Source organism: Hemitrygon akajei, chromosome 2 (assembly GCF_048418815.1).
Source record: "Hemitrygon akajei chromosome 2, sHemAka1.3, whole genome shotgun sequence".
In the NCBI taxonomy this organism is placed as follows: domain Eukaryota; kingdom Metazoa; phylum Chordata; class Chondrichthyes; order Myliobatiformes; family Dasyatidae; genus Hemitrygon; species Hemitrygon akajei.
Genome location: NC_133125.1, coordinates 85,922,826 through 85,950,694, shown reverse-complemented (window position 1 = coordinate 85,950,694; position 27,869 = coordinate 85,922,826). Strand labels below are relative to the sequence as shown.

Below are 27,869 nucleotides of genomic sequence, written 5' to 3'. Positions count from 1 at the left end.
AGCAGGAGAAATGGGACTGAGAGGAAAAATAAATCAGCCATGATCAAACGGTGATGCAGAGTCGATTGGCCAAATGGCCTAATTCTGCTCCTATGACTTAAAGTCTAATGGTCGTAATTAATGGGAGTGTCAGTGAGCGTGTCCCAAAGAATTCCAACAGAATAAACACATATCCATCAAGGAAAGTACTTCTCAAAGCCTAAGATTCAAAATATATTTTAGTCAACAACAAAAGGTGAAGATAATTTGCAAATAGCTGATGCATATCTTCAAACCTGCCCAGAGCTGTGAAAAAGCCATCCCTATTGGCCCAGGTTAGACATCAGATTGTGTATCATCCTAGGCTCAGTGAGGTAGATGGACAAATGTTAACTCTTGTGGTTTGCTCTTGGGGTTAAAATATCTGTTAAATGTCAATTGTAAACAAGCATTAGGATTTATTTCTGTAGGGGTAGATTTTAAAGATACAAAACTAGCATAATGTGTACAGAATCCTAATGAGCTCACTACTGATTTCATATTACAAAAATATATTAAAGAAGGTGCTGAAAAGATTTACAAGTATAATCAAGGCTTTAGAGGTTATATCCATCAGGGTAATCTTAAGAAGATTGTGCCTCTTTATTTTAAATGTTAAAACTGAGTAGTTACATGACAGAGATCTTTAAAGTTATGGATGGGATTCATGGGGAGAGTATGGTTTGATGCTGTTTAAGGATGGAGGAATGCAGTGGTGATTTCTTTTATGGGATCCTCCAAAGCGATTGATAGTGTAATATTTAATATAAAATCCTGTGGGAATATTTTACTGTGTGTGTAGTGAATTCCTTACGAAGCAATGAAGTTAAAGCAAATGCTTCACCATCTGCCTGTTCTCCTTCAAATCACGTGCTAGCCTGACTTGGCTATACCGCCATTCCTTCACCATCTCTGTCTATTACTCTGCCCTACCTACCACCACTGTGGCAGCTCCTTCTGTAGGTGGACTACCATGGTCCAAGAAAGGAACCCACCATCTCAAGAACAAGCAGGAATGAAAAGTGTTAGCCTTGCCAACAAGGCAGAGAAGCAAAGAGAACAGTGCAAATAACGTAGAAAGTTTAGCTAGCATATAGGAAAGAAAGGAATAGGAAGCTGAAGCACAGTTCTGAAGCATCATATGGTTATACAGCACAGAAACAGGCCTTCAGCCCAACCAGACCATGCCAACCAAGATTCCCATCTAAGTAACTTCCATAAAGCAGAGCTTGATAGGTTCTTGATTAGTCAGGGCATCAAAGGTTACGGGGAGAAGGAAGGAGAATGGGGTTGAGAGGGATAATAAATCAGACATGATTGAATAGTGTAGCAGACTTGAAGTGTCAAATGGCCTAATTCTGCTCCTATGTCTTATGGTATTACTGTATTTGCTTGCGTTTGGCCCATATCCCTCCAAACAGTTCCTCTCCATATACTTGTCCAAGTACTTTTTCAAATGTTTTCAATGTACCTGCCTCAACTATTTCCTCTGGCAGCTCATTCCACTATGTAAATGTTGCCCCTCCGCTTCCTATTAACTCTCTTGCCTCTCACTCTAAGTCTATGTCATGGAGTTCTTGATTTTTCAGTCCTGGTAAAGAGTGTGTGCATCCACCCTATCTATGCCTTCTCATGATTTTATGCATTTTTATATCAACGAAGTGCAACCTTACGGATAGACAACGAGATTGGTGAATATCAGCCAATAAAGCGAGGAGTCAGGCAGGGTTGTGTTCTATCACCAGACCTGTTCTCCCTGTACAGTGAAAGCAGCATGAGAACCATACAAGACCTACCTGGAATAAGTATAGGAGGATACAATATCAACAACGGATGATACAGTACTGACAGCACACCTTGAAGTAAATTTACAGAAACTAGTATCTACCATCAACACAGAAGCGAAAAACTTGGCCTAACCTTAAATAAAAAGAAAACTGAAGTAATGGTAATATCAAAGAAACCTGAAATCCCACACTGTAGGATCGTATTGGGAAATTGAATCCTGAAACAAGTTCACAACTTCAAGCACCTTGGATCATGGGTAACAACTGATGGCAAATGCGAAAGAGACATAAAAGCAAGAACAGCAATGGCTATTTACAGAAATGAGGAACATCCTAATCCTAACAAACAAGAAAATAGCATTTGACATCCGCCTTAGAACTCTCAGCTGCTACATTCTTCCTGTATTGATGTATGGCTGTGAGTCATGGACCATCACAAATGCAATGGAAAAAAGAATCAATGCAGCAGAGATGTGGATCCTCAGAAGAATGCTCTGCATATCAAATACAGACAGGATAACCAACATAGAAGCTCTACAGAGAACGAAAACAAAACATACATTATTTAAGAAAATCAGAAAAGAGCGATCAAAATTCTTTGGACACATCATGCGAAGAGAGACATTAGAACATTTAGTTACAACTGGAAAGCTGGAAGGAGGAAGAAGCACAGGCTGACAGAGAATGAAAATGAGAGATGGATTAACATCATGGTTAGAAACAGGGGAGGCAACAACTACAATTCGGAGGGTCAGGGGTCGTGATGGATGGAGAGACATGATCGCCTACGCCAAATGGCAAGGCACCTGAACTATCTATATCATAACTCCTCATTCTTCTCTCATCTGGTGGAAAAATGTTCAAAAAGAAAGTTTCGTAGTTAGAGGAAATAAAGTTGGTGGAAACCTAAAGTATAGGCACCGCAATGAATGTACTGGTTCATTTGGCCTACATGGGTGCTGTAATGGCATAGTAGAGTAGCAGTCAGCACATCACATTACAGCACCAGCAATCACCATTCCGGGTTCAATTCCCACTACTACCCATAAAATCTCTCCCTCAATGTTGCAAAACAAAGAAGCTGGTTGTTGATGACAGGAGGAATGGAGACAGGCTAGCCCCTATTGACATCAATGGATCTGGGGTTGAGAGTGTGAACAGCTTTAAGATCCTTGGCGTAAACATCACTGAAGATCTCACATGGTCTGGACATACTGGCTGTGTGGTGAAAAAGGCACAACAGTGCCTCTTTCACCTTAGATGGTTGAAGAAGTTTGGTATGGCCCCCAAATCCTAAGAACTTTCTATAGGAGCACAACTGAGAGCATCCTGACTGGCTGCATCACTGCCTGGTATGGTAACTGTACTTCCCTCAATCGCAGGACTCTGCAGAGAGTGGTGCAGACAGCCCAGCGCATCTGTAGATGTGAACTTCACACTATTCAGGACATTTACAAAGACAGGTGTGTAAAAAGGCCCGAAGGATCACTGGGGACCTGAGTCACCCCAACCACAAACTGTTCCAGCTGCTACCATCCGGGAAGTGGTATTGCAATATAAAAGCCAGGACCAACAGGCTCCGGGACAGCTTCTTCCACCAGGCCATCAGACTGATTAATTCATGCTGATACGACTTTATTTCTATGTTATATTGACTGTCCTGTTGAACACATTATTTATTACAAATTACTATCAATCAAAAGATTTTTACTCCTCATCTATATGAAGGATGTAAGTAATAAAGCCCATTCAATTCAATAAAGAGCTTGTATGTTCTCCCTGTGTTTCATCCGGGTGCTATGGTATCCTCCCGCATTCTAAGACTTCAGGGTTAAGGTTAGTGTGTTGTGGGCATGCTATATTGGCACCGGAAGTTTGGTGATGCCTGCTGGCTGCCCAGCATAAACTTCACTGATTTGATTTGACTGAAATTATCCACTTCACTTTATGATTTGATGTTTCTATATACGTGTGACAGATAAAGCTAATCTTGAACTGAATTTAATGTCTCTGGACCTGAGAGACTGATATATGTTTTGCATTATCACAGTGCGGCATTTTGTGGAAAGAGTGGCTAAGGTTGACTGTAGGAGAGTGGATTGTGGTCTGTGCTGAAGGCATGCATTATTCTCACTAATGAACCGAAAGCATTTGAAATGAATAAATGCCAGTTTAAATTCGCCATGTAGCAGCTCAAATGGTAAATGTATAATCATAATGACGACAGATTGGTGTTTGGGTAAAACAGCAATTGATTTTCCTGTTTAGCAGTCTTGTATCAGGATGTAGACTGAGCTGTAATATTCCATTAACATCTTGTACTCATTATTTTGACAGAGGATAGAACCTGGACCATAATTCAGCACAATAACATGAGGGAGACAAAATTGCAAGGTTCTCCCAAAGCCGACAGGCCTTACATCGCATCCTTCAACTACAGTGCCAGTATGGAGCAGCTGAAGACCATGATTAACAGTGTGGAACACTGTGAACAGGAAATTGCCTACCACTGTAAGAACTCTCGTCTCCTGAATACACCAGGTAGGTGTATCTGCCAATAGCTATAACAGAGCCTTCAACAGAACATAATTGTGAAATGCCTTTTTATTTCCTTCTGCTGGCATGATTACTGTGAAACTGGTCTTTGACGATCATAGTTACCATGGGATGCAGTGCAATGGATTGGTCAGTCTATATTTCCCATGCCAGCCTGTGTGAATAAGAGTGAAACATATCCAAGGTTTTCCATAGGTGTGAGAAAAGATTAAGAAAGGAAGAAATTACATTGCTTTTAAGGTTCAGAGACTGGCTATGTATGTGTATTAAATCAGGAGGGACAGAGATGGGGTGAATGCTCATCTTTTTCCCAGGATTGGGCAATCATAAACTAGATGGCACAGGATTAAGGTGAGGGGCAGGTGGGGGGGATGTAAAAGGAAGCTGAGGGGCAACACTTTCACCAAGGAGACTGTCCATATATGGAACAGGCTGGTGCATTAACAACATCCAAAAGGTAATTGATCAGGTACATGGATAGGAACTGTGTAGAAGAATGTGGGCCAAAGCGATCAAAAGATACTAGTTTAGATAAGAAACTTGGTCAACATGGGCCAGGGTGGGGCAGGAGGACAAATTATATATATATAATTTTAGTGGTACAGCATGAAGTAGGCACTTCCACACTTCCAGCAACACTGCCCCACCAACTCATGACCCTACTCATCCTAATCTAATCATGGGACAATTCACAATTGTAAAGAACATTAGAATTCAGAGCAGATCCCACCATATGTCCTTTGAGTTTGTCCTCCCATTCATTACCAGTGTGTTTGATCTTCAATATCAGATCCATTTTCCAGACTTATTCCCATATTCCTTGATTCTCTTAATATCCTAAAATCAGCACAGCATCTGAGCATCCACAACCCAATGGGACAGAGAATCCTACAGATCCACCATTTTCCTGGGTGAAGGGTTTTCCAGTCCTAATTGGCCTGGTCCATATTCCAAAATTTTTCAAAGTAAATTTATTATCAAAGTACATACACTACACCGTATACAGCCCTGAGATTTGTTCTCTTGTGGATACAAGAAACACAATATAATCATTGAAAGACCACATCCAACAGGACTGACAAACAACAAGTGTGCAAATACAAAAGATAAAAAATAATAAGAATAATAAATAAATTAGCAATAAATATTGAGAACATGAGATGAAGAGTCCTTGAAAGTGACTCCATATGTTGTGGGAACAGTTCAGTGAAATTCAAGAGCCTGATGGTTGAGGGGTAATAACAGTTCCTGATGCTGGTCTTGCAGAGCTTGAGGCTCCTGCAACTCCTTCCTGATGGCAGCATTGATGATGGATGCTCTTTGTAGATGTGCTGAATGGTGGGGTGGGCTTCACCTGTGATGGACTGTCCAATATCCACTACTTTTTGTAGGGTTTTCCATCCAAGGACATTGATATTTCCATAACTGGCTCTGATGCCACCATACATCTATAGACACTTGTCAAAGTTTTAGATGTCATGCTGAATCCTTGTAAACTTTTAAGGAAGTAGAGCTGCTGCTGTGCTTTCTTCGTAATTGCACTTAAGTGCTGGAACCAGGATGAATCCTCTGAAATAACACCGAAGAGTTCAATGATGTTGACCCTCTCTACCTCTGATCTCCTAACAAAGACTGGCTCATGGACCTGACGTTGACTGAGAGGTTGTTGTTGTGGCATCACTCATTTAGATTTTCAATCTTCCCTCTATATGCTGATTTGTCACAACCTTTGATTTGGCCATTATCAGTGGTGTCATCAGCATCCTCCTGTATGGTAGCGAGACCGTCTACTCCAAACAGGAGAGGAAACTCAATAGTTTTCACCTGCGTAGTCTTCGCTGCATCCTCAGCATCACCTGGAGAGACAAAGTCCCAAACTCTGAGGTCCTCTCCTGTGCTGGACTTCCCACAATGTTCATGCTTTTAAGACAATGCAGACTGCACTGGCTGGGCCAGGTCCGTCGTATGAAGGATGGTAGACTGCCAAAGGACATCCTCTACAGAGAACTAGCAACAGGCAAGAGGAACGTTGGTAGACCCCAGCTTTGCTTCAAGGACCTCTGCAAGCGTGACATGAAAGCCTTAAAAATCAACACAGGGTGCTGGAAGGATACAGCAGATGACTGCAACAAATGGCAAGGTACTCTTCAGCAACACCTAGCGCAAGGCGAAAGAGTGATCCTGAGCCAGTTTGAGGAGCAGAGAGCTAAACAGAGAGCACAGCGGACAACAATTCCAAGACAACCTACACATGCAGCAACTGTGGCAGAGTCTGCCCTTCCAGGATTTGCCTCAATAGCCACAGTCAACGCCATTTGAGCTGAGCTTAACTTCACAGTCATAAGTAAAAAGTGAGTAGAGCAGGAGGCTAAGCACACAGCCCTGTGATGCACCTGTGCTGATAGAGATTGTAGAGAAGATGTTCTTGCCAATCTGATCTGACTGGGGTCTGCAAGTGAGGAAATTGTGAATCTGATTTAACAAAGAGGTATTGAGGCCAAGGTCTTCAAGCTAATTGATTCATTTTGAGGGGATCATTGTGTTGAATACTGATCTGTTGTCAATAAAGAGCATCCTTATGCACACACTTTTCCTGTCCAGATATTCTGGGGTTGTGCGATGAGCCAAAGAAATGGCATCTGCTTGTGAACCTGTTGTGCTAGCAGGCAAATTGGAGCAGATAGAAGTCACTTCTCAGACAGGAGTTGATATGTTTCATCACCAAACTTATTATCACAGTGGATGTAAGTGCTACTGGACGATAGTCATTGAGGCAGGTTACCAGGTTCTTCTTAGGCACTGGTATAACTGAAGCCTGCTTGAAGCATTTGGATACCTCAGACTGCCGAAGTGAAAGGTTAAAGATCTCAGTGAGCCCATTGTGATCCCAGATCCTAGATTCCTCAGCAGGGGAAATATTTTTCTGCTTCCTCCTGAAGAATTTTGTAAGCTTCATTTGAAATGGAATTTGTTCATTGTTACCATTTATACTGAAATTGATTGAAAATCTCATCTTTCACTGCTCAAAACTCCAGACTTTGTCCATTCACTTTCTCTTCACGTATCGGATCAACCATTACTGGAACCAATCTGGTGACTCCTCAATAAGATCGTGCTATGGAAAATAAATACTTTCCATCAAGGGAAGAATATCCAAACTGTATGCCATATTCCAGTATAGTCTCACCATGACCCCGTATAACTACAATAAGACATGTTTTGGTCTATACTCAAAAGCACAAGAGGCTCTGCAAATGATGGGAATTCAAATCAACACACAAATTGCTGGAGGAACTTAGCAGGTCAGACACTTTGATGGAAGAGAATAAAGTGTTGATGTTTTGGGCTTAGACCCTATACTTAGATCCTCCTCTATCAAAGGTCACAATACCATTTGCTTTCCTGATCACTTGGAACAAATGATTAGCAGTTTTCACTGATTGGTGTACAAAGACACATAGATCCCTTTGACCATCAACATTTTGCAATCTCTCACCAATAAAAAATAATTCTGTACTCTTCTGTTTCATGCCTTGAAGTCATTGACCTTACATTTTTCTTTTTTTTTTGCATTGTTCCTTCAAAACCCCCTTTTCCCCTCCTCCATTCTCAAACTCCCACCTGGATTTGTATCATCACCTAATGTGGAAATACGTTATTTGGTCCATTCAGCTAAATTCGGCAGGTGCTGGAAATCCAGGGTAACACACACAAATGCTGGAGGAGCTCAGCAGGTCAGGCAGCATCAATGGAGGGAAATGAACTACTGCATTTCAGGCTGATACCCTTCATCAGGACTGGAAAGGAAGGGGAGCAAAATGCAGAATAAGGAGGTGGGTGGAGCACAAGCTAACACGTGATAAATGAGTCCAGGCGAAGGGTAAGGTAGATGGGTGGGATGGGAGTGTTTTCATTTATTCCATGATCAACTGTCCTCTCCTATCAGACTCCTTCTTACTCAGCTCTTTACTTCTTCCTCCTATCACCTTATAGCTTCTCACACCATTCCCTTCCATCCCCTTTCCCCCTCACACATTTCCTCCCCTCACCTAACTCCTGCCAACTTTTGCTTCTCCCTCCCCCCCCCCCACCTTTTTATTCTGGCATCTTCCTTTCCAGACCTAACGAAGGATCTTGGCCCAAAATGTCAACTCTTTATTTCCCTCCATAGATGCTGCGTGGTCTGTTGAGTTCCCATAGCATTTTGTCTGCTTTGCTTGTTGATACAGATGGTTTGATAGCTGCGGCTCAGCCACACATTCCTACAGAAGCAGACTGGTCACAGTCCAGTATGTTTTCTGTCAGCTGACCAATCCGCAATCCATGTTAATATTTACCGTGTAATTGCATGTGTTCTAACCAGTTGGCCAGCCTCCGATGTGTGACCTTATCAAGATCCTTCTGAAATCTAAATAATCTACTTATAATTGTGTGCTTGAACCAATATAATGTCTGTTTATGAGGGGTTCTCTATTTGGTATTGTAGCCTTGACTCTATTTGTTGTGTCTCTTATGCTATGTGCTAGTGATACTGTTGCAGGTAGGTTTTTCATGCATGTGCTTGTGCATATGACAATAAACTTGACTCTGACTTTACCTCATACCTTTTGTAAGGAGGAATAGTTGAATGGTCCACAGGAATTGAGCAAGGAAGTGGGAAAAATTGGATAACTTTTCCAAGGAGCCATGCCCCTTTCTCACTGCCATCAGGAAGGAGGTACAGGAGCCTCAGGTCCCACACCACTAGGTTCAGAGACAATTATTACCACACAACCATCAGGCTCTTGAACCAGAGGGGATAACTTCACCCTCCCCAATAATGAACTGATTCCACAACCTATGAGATCACTTATAAGGACTCTACAACTGCATTATTTATTGATTTATTATATTTTTTCTTAGTTTTTTTGCATTTGAACAATTTGTTGTCTTTTGCACATTGGTTGTTTGTCCGTCTTTGTTGTGTGCAGTTTTTCATTGATTCTATTGTGTTTCTTTGTACTTACTGTTAATGCCCACAAGGCAATGAATATCAGACCAGTATATGATGACATAAGTATTTTGGTAATACAGTTACTTTGAAATTTGAACAGGCAAGTGGACCAAATCCCTTTCCTCCGCAGTGTACATTGTAGTGCTCCTGTGAAGTAGGATCAGTTCAAATCATGTTTCCTGGAAAGAATTTAGTATCAGCATTTCCTACATCAATGTAACTACACTTCAAAAAGTGATTCACTGGCTATAAAGCACTTTGTGAGATGAAAGGGCATGAAGTAGATGAAAGTATTGCTTGGTGAGGAGACTATATGGGGATGTTTATTTAGTTACACTTGTTGAGCTAGTGCTTTATAACATGAGGAATAAATGCATCAATATCTCAAATGGGTTGTATGAGCCAATGCACCAATTTTCAATTGAACTGCCCTATACAGAAATCATATTTAATTCTCATTGGCAAGCAAAAAATCCATGCAAGTGCTGGAAATCAGAAATATAGCAGAAAACATTTGAGATCAGTCAATTTTTTTCTCTCCACAAATCATATTTTATCATTGTAGAGAAAAGACTGACTGGAATTATATTTAGATCAGTTTAGCGAAGATTAAGATGAGGTGCTTGCTTTTATGAAGGGTTTAAACATAAGAAACAGAAGCAGGAATAAGCCAGGTTAATTGGCTCCTGTAATTTACCACTTGTGAGGGTAAATGGTAGGAGAATAATGGAAAATTATTGAGCATATGAGAGAGTATGGGTCACAAGAACCCATTAGGGAACTGGCTTTTTGATTCCAAAAGAATGTTCCTCAAGTGTGATGAATATCTGTTTTGAATATAACAAGCTCCCACTAAGAGGGGGAAGACATGACTGGTCTCCAGTCTTAAAACACATACACCAATTGCCCAATGTACTCACATTTACTTTTAATGAACTATATATTACAAGTTGACACATGCCCTCATGTTCAATGAAAGGGAAATCTCACTCCACAGTGATTAAATGAATATGTCTTTTTTGCTGCTGTTTGACAGAGCATTGTTGACCAGGGCAAACTCTTTGCCAGTAATGAGTGACTAAGAATTCTTAAATATCACATGTTGCACTGGTTACAAACATAGTCTCATCTTTTATTTAAAAGAACATTGAGCAAAATGGAGAATGTTATATATAAATAGAAGTTACTTTTATTTTAACATGGTAACAGAGAGGGATGTGATCAATTGTTATTGAATTATAGCATGAATCCTCTAAATCATTTATTTCTTAATGCATTTCCTGGTTATATTTATTAAAGTTGAGCTATCCGGCCAAAGATTTAAACTTAAGATATTGACATTTAAATAAATCCATCAGATTTATGAATGGACAATAAACTCATGTACACCACTTCACTATTTTATTTTGCTCTCATTGTGCAAACTTAAGTAATTTAATTCATATTCATATTTGTATTGTAATTTATGAGTTTTTAAGATATGTACTGTACTTTACAAATTTCATGACATTGCCAGTGATATTAGATCACTGATTTGGAGGTGATGTTTAACTTTATTTCCTGAGAAGTGAAATTGTGTCATTACTAAAGGATGGCAAGATGAGGAATTCATTTAGTTTTAATAAAATACCCCCTCCTAAATTAAACCCAAGTGTGTTGTTCAAAGGAAAATACAGACATCAAAGGTACACATATATCGCTGCATTACCGTAATGCTGAGATTCAAATGGACTGATTTCCTGCAGGTCCAAAAGTGCTGAAGCTTGCTTTCTGCAGAACCAGGGCTTCTGACAGTTTCCCTGAAGACTTCTCCTTGATCAAAAGGATTCCTATTTCTTCCTTCCCACCAAATTCAAAAAATTTCTCTGTTGATGCTATTAAAGTTCAAAGTTCAAAGTAAATTTATTATCGAAGTGCATATATGTCACCATATATGACTTCTCTAGATGCGTAGTTGAGAGTATATTGACTGATTGCATCACAGTCTGGTATGGATACACCAGTTCTCTTGAATGGAAAAATCCTACAAAGAGCTGGTGACACGGCCCAGTTCACCAGGATAAAACCTTCCCCTCCTTTGAGCATGTATGCACAGAGTCGCAGGAACGCAGCATCTATTTACAATCCAGGCCAGGCTCTTACATCACTACTGCCATCAGGGTGAAAGTAGAGAAGCCTCAAAACCAACACGACCGGGTACAGGAACAGTTACTACCCCTCAGCCATCAGGCTCTTGAAACAAAGGGGATAGCTTCACTCAACTTCACGCACCCCATAACCGAACTGTTCCCACAACCTGTGGGCTCACTTTCAAAGTCTCATCATCTCTTGTTCTTAATACTTATTGTTTATTTATTTATTTATTTATGTATTTATTTTATTACTGTTTTTCTTATGTATTTGCACAGTTTGTCATCTTCTGCACATTGGTAGTTTGTCCATCCTTTTGGGTGTGGTCTGCAATTGATTCTATTGTATTTCTTGGTTCTATTGAGTGTGCCCACAAAAATATGTATCTTAGGTTTGTACATCATGGCATAAATGTACACTGCTAATAAATTTACTTTGAACTTAGAACTTTTATCTTTGAAGCGCCTGATCATTGATGGGTAATTACTGTTTGCGAACCTGGTAATTTGAGTCCTGAGACTCCAGTACCTTCTTCCTGACAGCAGCAGTGAGAAGAGAGTATGACCTGGATGGTGGGGGTCCTTGATGATGGATGCTATTTTCCTGTAACAGCACTCTGTGTAGATGTGCTCAATGATGGGGAAGGCTTTACCTGCGAATGAATGGGCTGTATCCACTACTTTTCATAAGCCTTTCCATATAAGGGCATTAGTGTTTCACATAACTGCTTTAAAAATACAGATCTTTCCTTACAAAATGTTAAGCATAACAGCACAAAGCGTAAGATCAGTTTACAAAGTCGCTGAAGATTGTAATAAGGAACCAAATCACTCTGACTTGGACTGAAAGATCTTTATTTCTATCTATGTTGCAGAATTGCAGAATCAAGAATGTAACATGCAAGTGGAAGGAATTGGGCTTGTATTCAACAATAGATGTATTTAATTCACATCTACTTCCCAACTTTTAGTTCATAGCTATGCATATGACAGCTGGTACATTTTCAAAACGATAAATATTTCTGCTGTTTTTGCAGTGGATGTAGATTTAATTTGCATAAACCATGTCCTTTTTAAAAGTAGATTTAATTAATGGAATTTTATTTTAATTACTCATCAGATTCCATATTATCCATTTAACACAGGAAGCAGAGGACAATTTTCACATCTTGGAGTTAAATATTAAGTTTTTGCCTACTCAAGTGTCTGAGGGGATACCTTGCAATAATTGGTTACAGATTCAAGTGATGTTGTTAAACAAAACCTTATAACAAAAGAAAGGGAAGGCATTCTGCTCTTTTGGCCTGCTTCATGATTTAGCAAGTTAATGCCTGTAATGGAATCAAAGCAGATTTTGGGGATTCATATCATGACCATTTATCTTAGAGAAACTATCTTGCACTAACCCCATATCCCTTACTTCCCTTAACTGGGGTGCCACGGTGTGTAGCGTGATGCTATTACAGCTTGGGACATTGGAGTTCAGAGTTCAGTCCTGGTGTCATCCGTAAGGAGTTTATACGTTCCTTCATGTGAGCTTGTTTTCTTCAACAATTCAAAGAAGTACCAGTTTGTAGTTAATCAGTGATGGTAAGTTGTCCTGTGATTAGGCTAGTGTTAAATAGGCGGGTTTACGGATAGTGTGGCTTGTTGGGGTAGAAGGGCCTATTTCATGCTCAGTCTCTTAAATAATAAGATAACTAAGTAAGTCTAAAAATCTATCAGTTTTGTTTGATTTTCAAATTAGTCAGCATGAAGAAATTTTGAAAAAGGACTCGTTAGGTTGTTCACAGAGAAAACACCAGCATGTTTTTGATAATACACAGTGGAAGACATTGTTCATTGGTTATAGTCCTACAGAAGTGCTAATGTAATTGAAGGGCAGTTTAATTGCAGAGACCTTCAATCTCAAGCATTGGCTGTACAGATCAAAGGCACTGATAAAGCCCTTTGGCCCAACCAATCCATGCCAACAATTATGCTCTCCCAGCTAGTCTTGTGTTCCATCTATGTTCTTCTGAGCCCTGTGCCTCCATGTACCTGTCCAAGTGCTTCTTAAATGACACTACTGTGCCTGCCTTAACCACTTCCTCTAGCAGCTGATTCCATATACTCATCAGCCTCTGTGTGTAAAAGTTGCCCCTTTTAAATCTTTTTCCTCTCACCCTAAGCCTAGGACTCTCCCACCCTGGAGAAAAGATTATTGCTATCCACCTTATCCATGCCTTGTATAATTTTAAACACCTCTTCTACTCTGGTTCAGAGAAACGTCTTATTTCTACATACATTATATAAGACCAGAAGATATAGGAGCAGAATTAGGCCATTTGGCCCATTGAGTCTGCTCCACCATTCAATCATGGCTGAATCCTTTATTCCTCCTCTTCAGCCTCACTCCCCAGCCTTTGATGCCATGTCCAATCAAGAACCTATCAATCTCTGCCTTAAATACACCAAATGACCTTGCCTCCACAGCTGCCTCCACAAATTCACCACCCTCTGATGAAAGAAATTTCTCCACATCTCTGTTTTAAATGGATACCCCTCTATCCTGAGGCTGTGCCCTCTTGTCTTAGACTCTGCCACCATGGGAAACATCCTTCCCACATCTACTCTGTCTTGGCCTTTCAACATTTGAAAGGTTTCAATGAGATTCCCCCCTCATCCTTCTAAATTCCAGTGGTTACAGATCAAGAGGTATCAAACGTTCCTTGTATGATAACTGTTTTATTCTTGGAATCATCCTTGTGAACCTCCTCTGGACTCTCTCCAATGCCAGCACATCTTTTCTTAAATGAGTAGCCCAAAACTGTTCAAAATACTCAAGGTGAGGCCCTACCAGTGCCTCATAAAGTCTTCGCATCACCTCCCTGCTCTTGTATTCTAGACTTCTTGTAATGAATGCTAAAATTCCATTTGCCTTCCTCACTCCCTGACTCAACCTGCAAGTTAACCTTTCGGGTGTTCCGCACAAGGACTCCCAAGTCCCTTTGCATCTCAGACTTTTGGATTTTCTCCCCATTTAGAAAATAGTCCGGACATTTATTTCAACAACCAACATTGTATTTCATTTGTCACTCTCTTGCCCATTCTCCTAATCTGTATAAGTCCCTCTGCAGCCTCCCTGTTTCCTCAACACTACCTGCCCCTCCACCAATCTTTGTATCATCTTCAAACTTGGCAAAAAAAAAACATCTATTCCGTCATATAAATCATTTATAAACAGCATAAAAAGAAGCAGTCCCAACACTGACCACTGCAGAGCACCACTAGTCACTGGCAGCCAATCAGAAAAGGATCCTTTTATTCCCACTGGTTGCCGCCTACTAATCAGCCAATACTCTAACCATGCCAGTATACGGTTATACCTGTACATAAATAAATGACAATAAACTTGACTTGACTTGATATGATCTCTCTTCAATCTCCAAGGAATAAAGACACAGCCCGGCAACAAGGTGCTCTGATTGGTGAAGGCCAGAATGCTGAATGCCTGCTTCACCACCCTGTCCTCTTTGGCCATTTTCAGCGCACTCTGCACTTGTACTCCTGTGTTCAACTCCCTGTGTCCCATAACACTCATTAGTGCCCTGTCATTTACTGCATAAGTCCTATCCTGGTCTGAATATCCACAATGCATCACCTCATACTTAAATAAGTTGAAATCCCTTTGCCTTCCTCAGCCCATCTCCCTGACTGATCAAGATCTTCATTCTGAAAGATGTGCTGAAGTCATCATAGTACTGTTGCCCATCCATTTCAAACAAGGAGTTTAGTATTTTTCTATGTCTTTATATATTTAAATCTGCTTGACTAAATATTAATTGCCTGTGACATTCAAAAATAGTTCAAAGGCATTGATAAAACAAAGAGCAGTCAAAGGCTCTCGGGACAGTCCAGGGACAGACAGCTTTCAAAAATTATAGGATAAGGTTGCATAGTGACCTTAGTGGGAATGAAATATTTCAGACTACTGAATTTTTCAAAGAAATCAGAAAAAAATGGAATAGGAGGGACTGGCCCTGGTGTATGAAGAAGGGGAGGAAGGTAGTAGACAGCAAGGATCTTAGTTCAGTAGAATCATGGAATCATGCAGCAGGAAAACAGGCCTTTTGGCCCAACTGGTCCATGCTGACCAGGATACCCCATCCAAGCTCGTCCCATTTGCCATGTATGGACCATAACCTTCTCTGGACATGCCTGTCCATGGCCTCCTCTGCATGTTTAGGGTAAAGGAGTCAACAAAATTAGCATTAATTAAAGATGGGAGCTAGAGAGACAAGCACCATGAATGGCAGGGCCCCAGAGAGTTCTGAGGAGCGAAATGAATTGGGGGTGCAAGTTCACAGATTCCTAAAAGTTACAGCACTGACAGATAAGTTGGTGAATCAGAATCCGATTCAGGTTGAAATTCAGAATCAGGTTTAATATCACTGGCATAAGTCATGAAATTTGATGTTTTGTGACAGCAGTACATTGTAAACAATAATAATAAAAACTAAAAATTACAATTAGTACAGTAAACAAAGCAAATTAAATTAAAGAAGTAATGCAAAAAGAACAGTAAACTACTAAGTTAGGGTTCATGGGTTCATGGACCGTACAGAAATCTGATGGCAGAGGGGAAGAAGCTGCTCCTAAAATGTTGAATGTGTGTCTTCAGTTTCCTGTACCTCCTCCTTGATGGTAGCAATGCGAAGAGGGGATGCCTTGGGTAAAGAGGGCCTATGAGATCATGAGCATTAGTTGAGGCATAGATTATAAGAGAGCTCGGGTCATGATACAACATGTGTGTGTCACCACATTTCCAACACCAATGTATCATGCCTTCAGCTCACTAACCCTAACTGCAAATCTTTGGAATGTGGGAAGAAACTGGAGCACCCTGAGGAAACCCACATGGTAACAGGGAAAATGTACAAATTCCTTAAAGACAGCTGCATAAATTGAACCCCCATCTCTGGCACTGTAACGTATTCCGCTACTGCTATGCTACCGTTCTCTATGGTAGTATTAGCTGCTATCCGGGTTAGTATGACATTAAGGCCTGTCCAGTTGTGCACTTTTCTCAAAGTTCAAAATAAATTTATTATCAAAATGCTTATGTGTCACCATATATGACCCTGACGTTCATTCACTTGCAGGCATTTACAGTGGAACAAATAAAAACAATAGAATAAATGTAACTCTGCACACAAGGATGGACTGAGAAGCAACCAATGTGTAAAAGAAGACAAACTGTTAAAAATAAATAAATACATAAATAAATACAACATGCATACATATATAAATAAAATTGAGAATGTGCATTGTAGAGTCCTTGAAACTGAATCCATAGGTTGTGGAATCGGTTCAGTGTTGGGGTAACTGAAGCTATCCATGTAGAGTCCTTGAAACTGAACCCATAAGTTGTGGAATCGGTTCAGTGTTGGGGTAAGTGAAGCTATCCATGCTGGGACAGGAACCTAATGGTTGTAGGGTAATAACTGTTCCTGAACTGGTGGTGTAGGACCTAGGGCTCCTGTACCTTCTCAATGATGCTAACAGTGAGAAGAGAACAAGACTTTATTGGTGGGGGTCCCCAATGATGGATTTTGCTTTCTTGTGGCAACACTCCTTGTAGATGTGCTCAACGATGGGGAGGGTTTAAATCCTAGAACATAGTGACCTACATGCTGATACTTGGAAGGAGGTTGCTAAGGAAGTATTGGTTATGGTCAAAGCAGTGACTGTCATCTTTCAAAATTCCACAAGAGTCTGAAATGGCTCACATGGATAAGCCAGAAGCAAACATAACCCAACTACTGTACTTTAGAAAGAAGAAAAAAATGGAACAGCCAACATGTTAGGTTGATACTAATAATGAAGATGTTTCATATAATGGAGGTGTCTAGAACCAGAGGGCACAGCCTCAGTATTGAAGGACTATATTGAGGAAGAAGTTCTTTGGCCAGAGGTTGGTGACTGTGGAATTCATGACTGTGAAGGCGAAGTTATTGGGTATATTTAAAGCCAAGGTTGATAGGATCTTTCTGAAAGTTCACAAGAAGGCAGGAGAACGGGGTTGAGAAGTTTGATAAATCAGCCATGATGGAATGATAGAGCAGACTCGATGGGCCAAATTTCCTAATTCTGCTCCTATGTCGTATAGTCTGATGAAAAAAATGCTACTGAGGAAGTGCTAACAATGCACTTAGAAAACAATCATAGGATTCAGCAAAGTCAACAAGGGCTCTTGTAAGGAGAGTCTTGTTTGACAAATTTTGTTGGGCTTTTTTGATATTGTAATTAACTGAAAAGATAAAGGAAAACAAGTTAATGTGGAGTACATGGAGATTAAGAAGGCTTTTGATTAGGTGCCTCACAGAATTAGAATACAAGGGCTTCCCCCGTTTACAAATGACCTCACTTATGGAAATCTGTCTTTATGCAAATCCTCCTGTACAATTTCCATATATTTTTCAAGCTAGTAATAATGATAAAATATTTCATGGTAATTGTTAATGACTGAATATAGTATAAATTCTATTAGTTTAATTATGGGCAGTGTTAGGATGGCTATTCAATGTCATGAAAAGAATCAAAGCAAGTGAACACTGCGTGTAGTGATATTATCTGGGCAGCTATAGAAAATGGACTTTGGTAAGAATCAACTCTGGCAGTCCTCATGAATGGACAATTATGTAAGCCAAGTGCTGCCTGCACTTTATAAGGTAATATAATGTTATGGATTGAGGACTGTTTAGTTGATAGGAATTTTTTTTAAAAGGGAAGAATAAATGAGTATTTTTTTCATTTTGGTAGAGATCTGTCTGATAAGGTGCTGCAGACACAAAATGATGTCAGCAGGTCAGGCAGCACCTATGGAGGGGAATGGACATTTGACATTCCAGGCCAAGGTCCTTCATCAGAACAGGAAAGGAAGGGGGAAGAAACTAGAATGAAAAGTCGTGAAGAAGTACAGGTTGGCAGGTGATAGGTGAGACCAGGAGGAGTGAGTGGGTGAGGAGCGATGAAGTAAGAAGCTGGGTGGTGATAGGAGGAAGAGGTTAAAGGACTGAAGAAGAAGGAATTGAATAGGAGAGGTGAGTGGATCATGAAAGATATTATGTCCACCATTCTGTTGAGAGTTCAGAGGATATTTTTTCACTCAAAGAGGTGGGATCAGTCACTATCAAGAGGTTGTATCTTTATCCAGCAGAGAGAATAAATAATATTCAGTCATTAAGGGAATCGTGGGATTATGGGGGCCATGTATGAATGTGACATTGAAGTGGAAGGTTTGCTTTATTAGCTTTATTTTTCACGTGTACAGAGAAACATAGAAATGTAGAGTGAGATGCATCATTTGTGTCAATGGCCAACGCAGTCTGAGGATATACCAGGGGGAGCCCACAAGTGTCACCATGCTTCTAGTACCAACATGGCATGCCTTTACCAATATGCATTGATGCACTATGATTTTATTGGGTGGTGGGGAAATATGAATGGATGAAAGGCCTTCTGTTTCAATAAACCTCATATTTGCCACTCACTCAGATCTCATTGCACCTGTCAGGCTGGTAAATTTGAGTTGTCTGTTCACACCGACGAGACATGGAAATTTGTGGCAGAAGTCTGAGAATGGTAGTAGAGAGTTTCCTCTCTGACTAGAGGCCTCTGATGAGTGGTTTGATGCAGGGATCAGTGCTGGGTCCTTTGTTGTTTATCATCTTTATCTCTGATCTGGATGAAAATATGGTTAACTAGATCAGCAGACTGGCAGATGACACCAAGTGGGCAGTGAGGAAGGCTATCATGGCTTGCAGAGGGATTTGCATCAGCTGCAAAAATGGGCTGAAAATGGGAGATGGAATTTAATAGAAACAAGTGCAAGGTTTTCACTTCAGTAGGCTCAACCAGTATAGGTCTTACACAGTGAGCAGTAGGGCACTGAGGAATATGGTAGAACAAAGGGATCTAGGAACACAGGTACCTAATTTATCGAAAGTGGCATCACAGGTAGATAGGGTCATAAAGAAAGCTTTTGGTAGCTTGGTCTTCATAGATCAAAGTACTGAGTACTGAAGATGGGATGTTATGTTGAAGTTGTATAAGACATTGGAGAGGCCTGATTTGGAGTATTCATGCAGTTTTGGTCACCTACCTATAGGAAAGATGTAAACAAGTTTGGAAGAGTGCACAGAAAATTTACAAGGATGTTTCTGGGTCTGGAAGACCCGAGTTATAAGGAAAGATTGAATAGGTTAGAACTGTATTCTTTTGAAGTAGAAGATTGAGAGGGGATTTGATAGAGGCATACAAAATTAGGAGGAGCATTGATAGGGTAATTGCAGCCAGGCTTTTTCCACTGAGGTCGGGTGGGACTACAACCAGAGGTCATGGGTTAAGGATGAAAGGTGAGAAGTTTAAGGGGAACATGAGGGGAAACTTCTTCACTCAGAGGGTCATAAGAGTGTGGAATAAGCTGCCAGCACAAGTGGTCCATGCGAGCTCAATTTCAATATTTAAGAGAAGTTTGGGGAGGTACATGGATACGGAGGGTTGAAGTTTGTTGGGAGTAGGCAGTTTAAATTGTTTTGGCATGGACTAGATGGACCAAAGGGCCTGTTTCGGTGCTGTACTTCTCTATGACTCTATGACTATATTTTGCAGCTCTCTCCCTAAATCTCTACACCTGTAATGTTACATACCAGCAGCAATAGATCATAAATTGAGTCAGGTTTTAATGTTAAAACCACTATGTTTATTAGTGTCTACTTAAAATATAAGAAATTAAATGAAATAAACAGAAGTTAACAGTGTTATGTATGTGTGTGGCTCCCAAACTGTCAACAGTTCTTAAAGTCTTAAGAAGGCAAACTAGAAAGGCCCAGTAATCCACGAATAAATGAGGGGAGAAACTTATAAATCCACGTTATAGTGTAGAGAGGAGGATCATGAAGAATTCCACAGGTTCCGCACAGGGAAAACGAAGTACAGGTTTCCCCCGCTAGCCGAAGGTAGAGCGTTCCAATGAAACGGTTTGTAAGGCGGAATGTCGTAAAGTGAAGAAGCAATTACCATTTATTTATATGGGAAAAATTTGTGAGCATTCGCAGACCCAAAAAATTAACCTACCAAATCATGCCAAATAACACATAAAACCTAAAATAACAGTAACATATAGTAAAAGCAGGAATGATATGATAAATACACAGCATAAAAATTAGAAATACTTTCCTGCAATCTTTGCAGCACTGTCTAGCATAGTGAAAATCTCACTATGTAGCGTTACTAGTGTAGCGGAAGCAGTCTCAGCGGAAATGCTCTTTCAAGTAACCTTTAAGCTATGAAGCTGCCAAATCATACCAAATAACACATAAAAATACACAGCCTATATAAAGTAGAAATAATGTATGTACAGTGTAGTTTCACTTACTGGAATCGGGAAGACAGTGAGCACACTGATGATGGTGTGTTAGGCTGAGTCATCGGAGGTTGGGGTGGTGGGAGGTACAGGAGACTGGGGTGTTATCTCATCGTCATCTGTTTCCATCAGGGCAGGTCACTAACGTCTTCTATGTCTGCCTGCCTTGATGTCGAAGGTCGAGGTTCATCATCTGCTGTGGCTGATGTGGAAGTCTTGAAAAACGACAGTATGTTTGACTCTTTAGCCTCGCGCATCTTTCTATCATACGGTTCTTTGTAAGCACTCAAACCATCCTGCAAACCTGCCCTAAACCTACGTACCTTTTCAAAATTAAAGTCATATTTTCTGCAATCATTGTAACGTTGTCAACCTCAGTGAAAATCTCACACAATTGTTTCACGTTCAGTTCCTGGATGACTTCACTTATGGGCCATTCGCTACTGCATTCGGTTTCGATTGGATTCCTTTTCTCTTGCAATTGCATCAACTCTTCATCTGTCCATTCTTGGTCATGGGATGCCAAACCTCCAACATCATCTTCGTCAACTTCCACAAACCTTTAAACAAACTCACTATGCCCTTACTTCGTTCACCGTGATCGAAACGCTTAATTATGTCTAGTTTTACGCAAGTGTAACACCCTTATGAGCTCTTTTAGACTTTTCCGATACCTTGGAACTCATCTTGCTAACGGATGCCCAAAATAAATCAACATAAAGCTCAGATGCTCACAGGCACGTGTTTAAGCAATGGCAGCTAGAATGCAGTTCCGGGGGAGGAGCTTGGCTGCTCGGCGCGCGCTGCCTTTTTTCGTAACAGTGAAAACACCTTCTGTAAGCGAAAACAGGTAACTAATGTAGTCTCTCGTAACAGCGAGGTGTCAAAAAGCGAACGTTTGAAAAACGGGGACACCTGTAACAGTCGCCGAAGATCTTATCCGTCAAGTTGTCCCGAAATCCACGTGGAAATACCACAAGGTGACAATCACATATCCAATATGCACTGTGTGCCATTAATCAACCCAATCCATTGGGCATGGGAAAGTATCAGACTTTACCCATTGTCACAGCAAGCTCCTGCCAGCAGCTTGTGGTCCAAAACTTTCTCTCTCTCTCTCTCTCGAAAAGTCTCAGTGGTCCATCACAGCTTGTTATACTAGTGTCATAGTCCCGCCTCATTCGGGCGTTTTAAAGTGACACCCACAGTAAATGAAACCATTTACTCCTAGTAACACCTCCCGCCAAAAAGGGAAAATTTTGATCTGTAAGAGCAAAATTTTAACTGCAAACAACAATATGTGAAACAATACATTTACAGTTACCATACAGCATACTACAGACTAATATAACATACTACAGAAGCATATTCAAATAGTAAATCCCACTCCACTATTAATAGTACGTTACAAACTTAACATCTGGAAAGACAATCGGCAATGACATTATCCTTGCCTTTAATGTGAGTTATCATGAGATCATACTCCTGCAAAATCAAACTCCAATTCAACAACCTTCTATTTTTGTTTTTCACCTTAGTCAAAAACACCAATGGATTATGATCTGTATAAACCACGAGTGGTTTCTGAGCTGGGCACACATACACATCAAAATGCTGCAAAGCCAGAATAAGTGATAATAATTCCTTCTCGATGCTGGAATAATTTCTTTGATGCTCATTGAATTTCTTTGAAAAGTAAGCCACAGGAAGGTGAACATCATCATAATCACCCCTTTGTAGTGACACTGCTCCTGCAGCTTCATCACTGGCATCCACAGCTATGGAAAACGGCTTTGCAAAGTCAGGTGACCTGAGCACAGGTTGGTGACATAATATGGCTTTCAATTTAACAAATGCCTCCTGACAAGGCTCTATCCAAACAAACTTTTCACCCTTCTTCAGGAGGCTGGTCAATGAGAGAGCAACATCAGCAAAGTTCTTACAGAAATTGCAATAATATCCGACCATTCCTAAGAATCTTCTAAGAGCCTTTTTACAACAACAATTTTCCTTTAACAGTGTATCTGTGAAATGCCTCAAGGTGTTTTGCAAACTGAGAGACTGTAGACACACTTCTTTTTTTCTCTGCTGAACATTTTACGTAAATCAGATCTGTGCTCTACTATACCACATAATTCAGTGTAAGGTTTGTTTATCTTAATTGAAGTGCAAAGTTTACCAAACATACAAAGGAATTGCAAATGCATCACAATATCTTTCAAGCACCATTTGCACAGTATATTTTTCTCTGAATAAGCATTTTTCGTAAGAATTTGGTATCGTGACCCAGTTTAGTTTTTTTTAGCAGCAATTCAACTATATTTGCTTAAATTTTGAACACTTAAGCTGCTGAATTTGATCACTTGCCCTCTTCTTGTCATTTGCTGCAATTGCATTTATTTAAGAGTGTAGGCCAATTAAGTATTAGAAAGTTTTATATACAAACATTTTGCAGGAGAAACTCAACAATCAGGCAGCTTTGATGGAGGAAAACAGTCAGCAACATTCCAGGTCAATACCCTTCACGTAGACTGAAAGATAGAGGGGCGATACCCAGTATAAGAAGGTAGAAGGGAGGGCTGGAACAAACATTTGTAGGTGATACAGTAGGTGGATCCATGTGAGGGAGTGGCTGATAGGCATGTGAAAGAGGGGAGGGTGGGAATAGTGAAAGAAGCTGCGAGGTGATTTGTGGAGGTGATAAATTGCTGCAGTTGATAAAATCTGATAGGATGGAAGGAAGGAAGAGCATGGAATTGAGAAGATGGAATCTGATTGGATGAAGATGATGGAAACTGATAGGAAGGAAAGGAAGTTAAGCATGGAATTGATAAAATGGAACCTGATTGGATGAAGGTAATGGGATCTGATAGAATGAAGTTGATGGGATCTGATAGGATGAAGGTGATGGGATCTGATAGATTGAAGGTGATGGGATCTGATAGGATGAAGATGATGGAAACTGATAGGAGGAAGGGAAGTAAAGCATGGAATCGAGAAGAAGGAATCTGATTGGATGAAGATGATGGGATCTGATTGGAAGGAAGGAACATAGAGCACAGAATAGAGGAGAAAGAAGAGAAAAGATACAGAGGGGAACCAGTTACTGGAAATTGGAGAATTCAGTGTTCATGTCAGCTGGTTGTGGGCTACCCAGGCATACTCAGAAATATCACAGTAACTTAAAGGGAAATCTGGCTTCCTCAAAAAAAAAACATAACAACATTCAAGAGCATAATACCACCATGTTACACAAATGTTCCATAGCTGCTGGGGAATTTAAATCTGCAATAAGTCCTTAGTATTATTAATAGTCATTAATATCCATCTGCCTCAGCAATACCTGTAGGAAGGGAAATCTGTTGTCTTTCTCTGCTCTATACTTACAGGCCCAGACTAATTGCAGTTGTTCTAAACCACACTCTGAAATGGGTCACCAAACCAGTTCAGTTCAAGATTAATAAGGAACATGCATTAAAAAGTGAACATCCTGATGGCAAACACAATTGTATAAGAAGTGGTTGAGGCAAAATGTGGAATATTGTGTGCAGTTCAGGGCAGTTACCTACAGAAAAGGTATCGAGACTGAAAGTGTACAGAGAAAATATACAAGCATGATACTGCGACTTAATGACCTGAGCTTTTAGGGAAAGGCTGAATAAGTTAGGACTTCATTTCCTGGAGCATAGGGGAATGAAGGGAGATTAGATAGAGGACTTCAGAACTATGAGGGGTTTAAATAGGGTAAATTCAAGGAGGCTTTTTCCATTGAGATTGGGTGGAATTACAACTAGAGGTCATTGGCTAAGCGTGAAATGTGACATACTTAAGGGGGACGTGAGGGGATATGTCTTCATTCAGAAGGTTGTGGATGTGGGTTTGATTGCAACATATACATAGCTAGATGTACAAAGCTGAGAGAAGTGTGGAGGGCAATGGTTCAGGTGTGAAAGGACTAGTCGTATCAATGATTCTGTTTCTGTGCTGCAGTGCTCTATGACAAGATTCTGGTGCCAGGTTTTAGTCATACTTCTACATTTTGAATTAGAACGTGTGAATTAATGAACAATAGACTCTTACAACGCTTGAAGATACCCTTAACCCTTCCAAATTCACAGTGACCAGCAAGCACCCATTTACACGTTATTCTCCCGACACTCTTATCAACTTGCACACGCCAAACAATACACATTATCCAATTAACATACCAACTTGTAATTCCTAGTGATGTGAGATGAAACAAGAGCACCTAGTGAGGGAATCAGGAACCAGAGTGCATAGGCTTAAGGTGAGAAGGAAGAGATTTAATAGGAACCTGAGGGACAAGTTTTTCACCCTGAAGATGGTCATTATATGGAATGAAATGCTAGAGGAAATGGGTGAGGCAGATGCAATAACAGTATTTAAATATCACTTTGATAGGTGCATGGATGGGATGTGGGTTCAGAGTTCAATTTTGATGTCATCTGTAAGGAGTCTGTATGTCTTCCTCATGGAATGTATGGGTTTTCTCTGGATCTTCTGGTTTCCTCCCATAGTCCAAAGACGTACCAGTTAGGTTAATTGTCCTCTGATTAGGCTAGGGTTAAATTGGGGTGGTTGCTGGGTGGAACTGCAAGGGCTGGAAGGGCTTATTCTGCTGTGTATTTCTAAATAAAATAGAATAACCCTCCAAACCTATGACCTGAGGAAACCCATATGGTCATGCAGAGAACATGTCAACTCAAAACACAGACAACCCTGGAGGTTAGGGCTGATAGAGGTTAATGGATGATTGAAGCAATTAATTTCACCACTCTGGATTTTAATTGAATAGGAGATGTCACATTTGAAAAGACCTCATTGCTAATGCCAACCTATGCAAGATCTAAATAAGTCCACAAACCATATCCCAATATCCAATCCAGTGTCAGAATATAGGATTTAACTGTTGCGGCCTGAGTTCACAATGGGCTGGACTGCATAATCTCCTGCTCTGAAAAGCATTATGGAAGTTGAAGCATGGACCATCTACAGTAGGCACCTGAAAGCCCTGGAACAATATTATCAAAACTCCTTATGTAAGATTTTGACAATTAGCTGAAAGGATAGACACACTATACCCAGCACACTGCAAGAGGTCATCATGAACAGCAGCTCCACTACGTTAAAGCCATAGCAAATGCGATGGATAGGTCATGGCATCTGGATCCTCAAACAGACCCTCTTCTACCAGCTGAAGGAATGTCGGAGAGCAGCTGGTGGGCAAAGGAAACACTTCAAAGATAATGTTGAAATCAGCCTGAAGAAATTCAACATTACATCTAAACACTGGAAGACATTTAACACAATAGATACACTTGGAGGAAATTTTTTCAAGAGGGAGCTACATGAGAGCAACCACCGCTGTGCTGCGGAGAGCAAGTGGCAGCTGCGGAAGGAGAAACTGAACAACTAAAACACCCAACCACTAAATACAGTCACCATGTCCACCTTGCACCAGAATTTCTGGATCCCAGATCAGCCTCTGCAGCCACCTGTGGACCCACCAATAGACAACTTCAGAGGAAAACATCATACTCGTCTCGAATGATTGCACTACGACTACTATGAAAACAAAGAGGTTTATTATAATGATTTAGAATTTCCAGTTACCCTTACTAATCCTAACTTTTATTTGCAGATTTCTTTCATTAACTGAATTTAATTTCCCCAGCTGCCGTGGTGAGACTTCACACATATCATTAGATCATAATTAAAGGCTTCTGGATTATTAGTCCACTAAAATAACTACTGTAATATTATGAATTGAAATATATTTAATAGCAGTTATTATTTTGATAATATTTCAAAGAATTATCAAACTATTAAGTAGAACAAAGAGTAAGTATTTTCCATGGAGAGATTACCCTTTTTTACTTATTGTAGGAGTTACCAAGTGCTAGTATGGGATTTGTTTGAAATACAAAGTTCAAAATGCAGAAGTTCAAAGTAAGTTTATTATTAAAGTACATACTTATGTCACCATATACTACCCTGAGATTAATTTTCTTGCAGGCATTCATTGTAGGTACAAAGAAACACAATAGAATTAATGAAAAAAGCTACACACTAACAAAGAACGGACAAACAACCAATGCCCAAAGGAAGACAAACTGTGTAAATACAAATAATAATAATAAGCAGAAAGTAAGTCGTAAATAATTTTGTGAACTTGAGTTGTAGCGTTCTTGAATGTGAGTCTGTAGCTTGTGGAATCAGTTCAGTGTTGAGGTGAGTGAAGTTACGCTCATTGGTTCAGGAGCCCGAAGTTTGAAGGGAGATATAGAAGGGCAGATTGCAAGACAGCTTCTTGGGAAAAATCATAGTATTGATACAGATAAATTCTGTTATACAAAATCAATACCTTGTCGGTGCTGGTTATCAACAATTCAACACAGACATGGTGGAGCAAAGAGTCTGCTTTTGTGCTGCTTGATGTTATGACAACGAGGTTATAGAGTTACAGGTCTCTTTGGCTTAACCCATCCGTGCCAACCAAGGTTCCTTCCTAAACTTGGCTTATATTTCTCTCAAACGTTCCGATCCATATAAGTCACCTCAACCCAATTCTACCACTTCCTCTCTCACCTTAATCAACTTTCCTTGAGAAAATAACTGTGACTATCCATTCTATTGATACCCCCTCGAAGCCCTCTGTTGGTCAGAGTTGACCATGGATGTTGCTTCTCAGTTGTCACATGATACAGAAGCCAAGGCAGTACAATATGGAGAGCAAACTGGCTCCCCCTGTCCACACAGCTAATGAATCCAAAACAATGGCTGAGACCGATACAGTTTGGCACCAGCAGCATTGCAGGAGTTGCTAGTCAGCATTGAATTCAACTTAGGACTGCCGTAGGGACTCCAGCTCCAGATTTTTCTATGGGGTTTACTCCTGAAGCCTTCCCCCAAGAGTTGGATATAGCTGCAAGGCAGTGGAGGTTTGAGATCAGAGC

At 40.3% G+C, this 27,869-nt stretch overlaps 1 protein-coding gene across 3 annotated transcripts in view; it reads left to right on the top strand.

Annotated features, from left to right (window-relative positions):
* Window positions 1–27,869, top strand: part of LOC140714318 (contactin-associated protein-like 5) — a 1,338,796-nt gene that overhangs the window by 792,340 nt on the left and 518,587 nt on the right. For all 3 annotated transcript variants that reach the window (XM_073025479.1, XM_073025472.1, XM_073025488.1), the window contains exon 13: window positions 4,143–4,346. In XM_073025479.1, coding sequence (XP_072881580.1) covers window positions 4,143–4,346 — 204 coding nt within the window. The remainder of the gene's footprint in view (window positions 1–4,142; window positions 4,347–27,869) is intronic.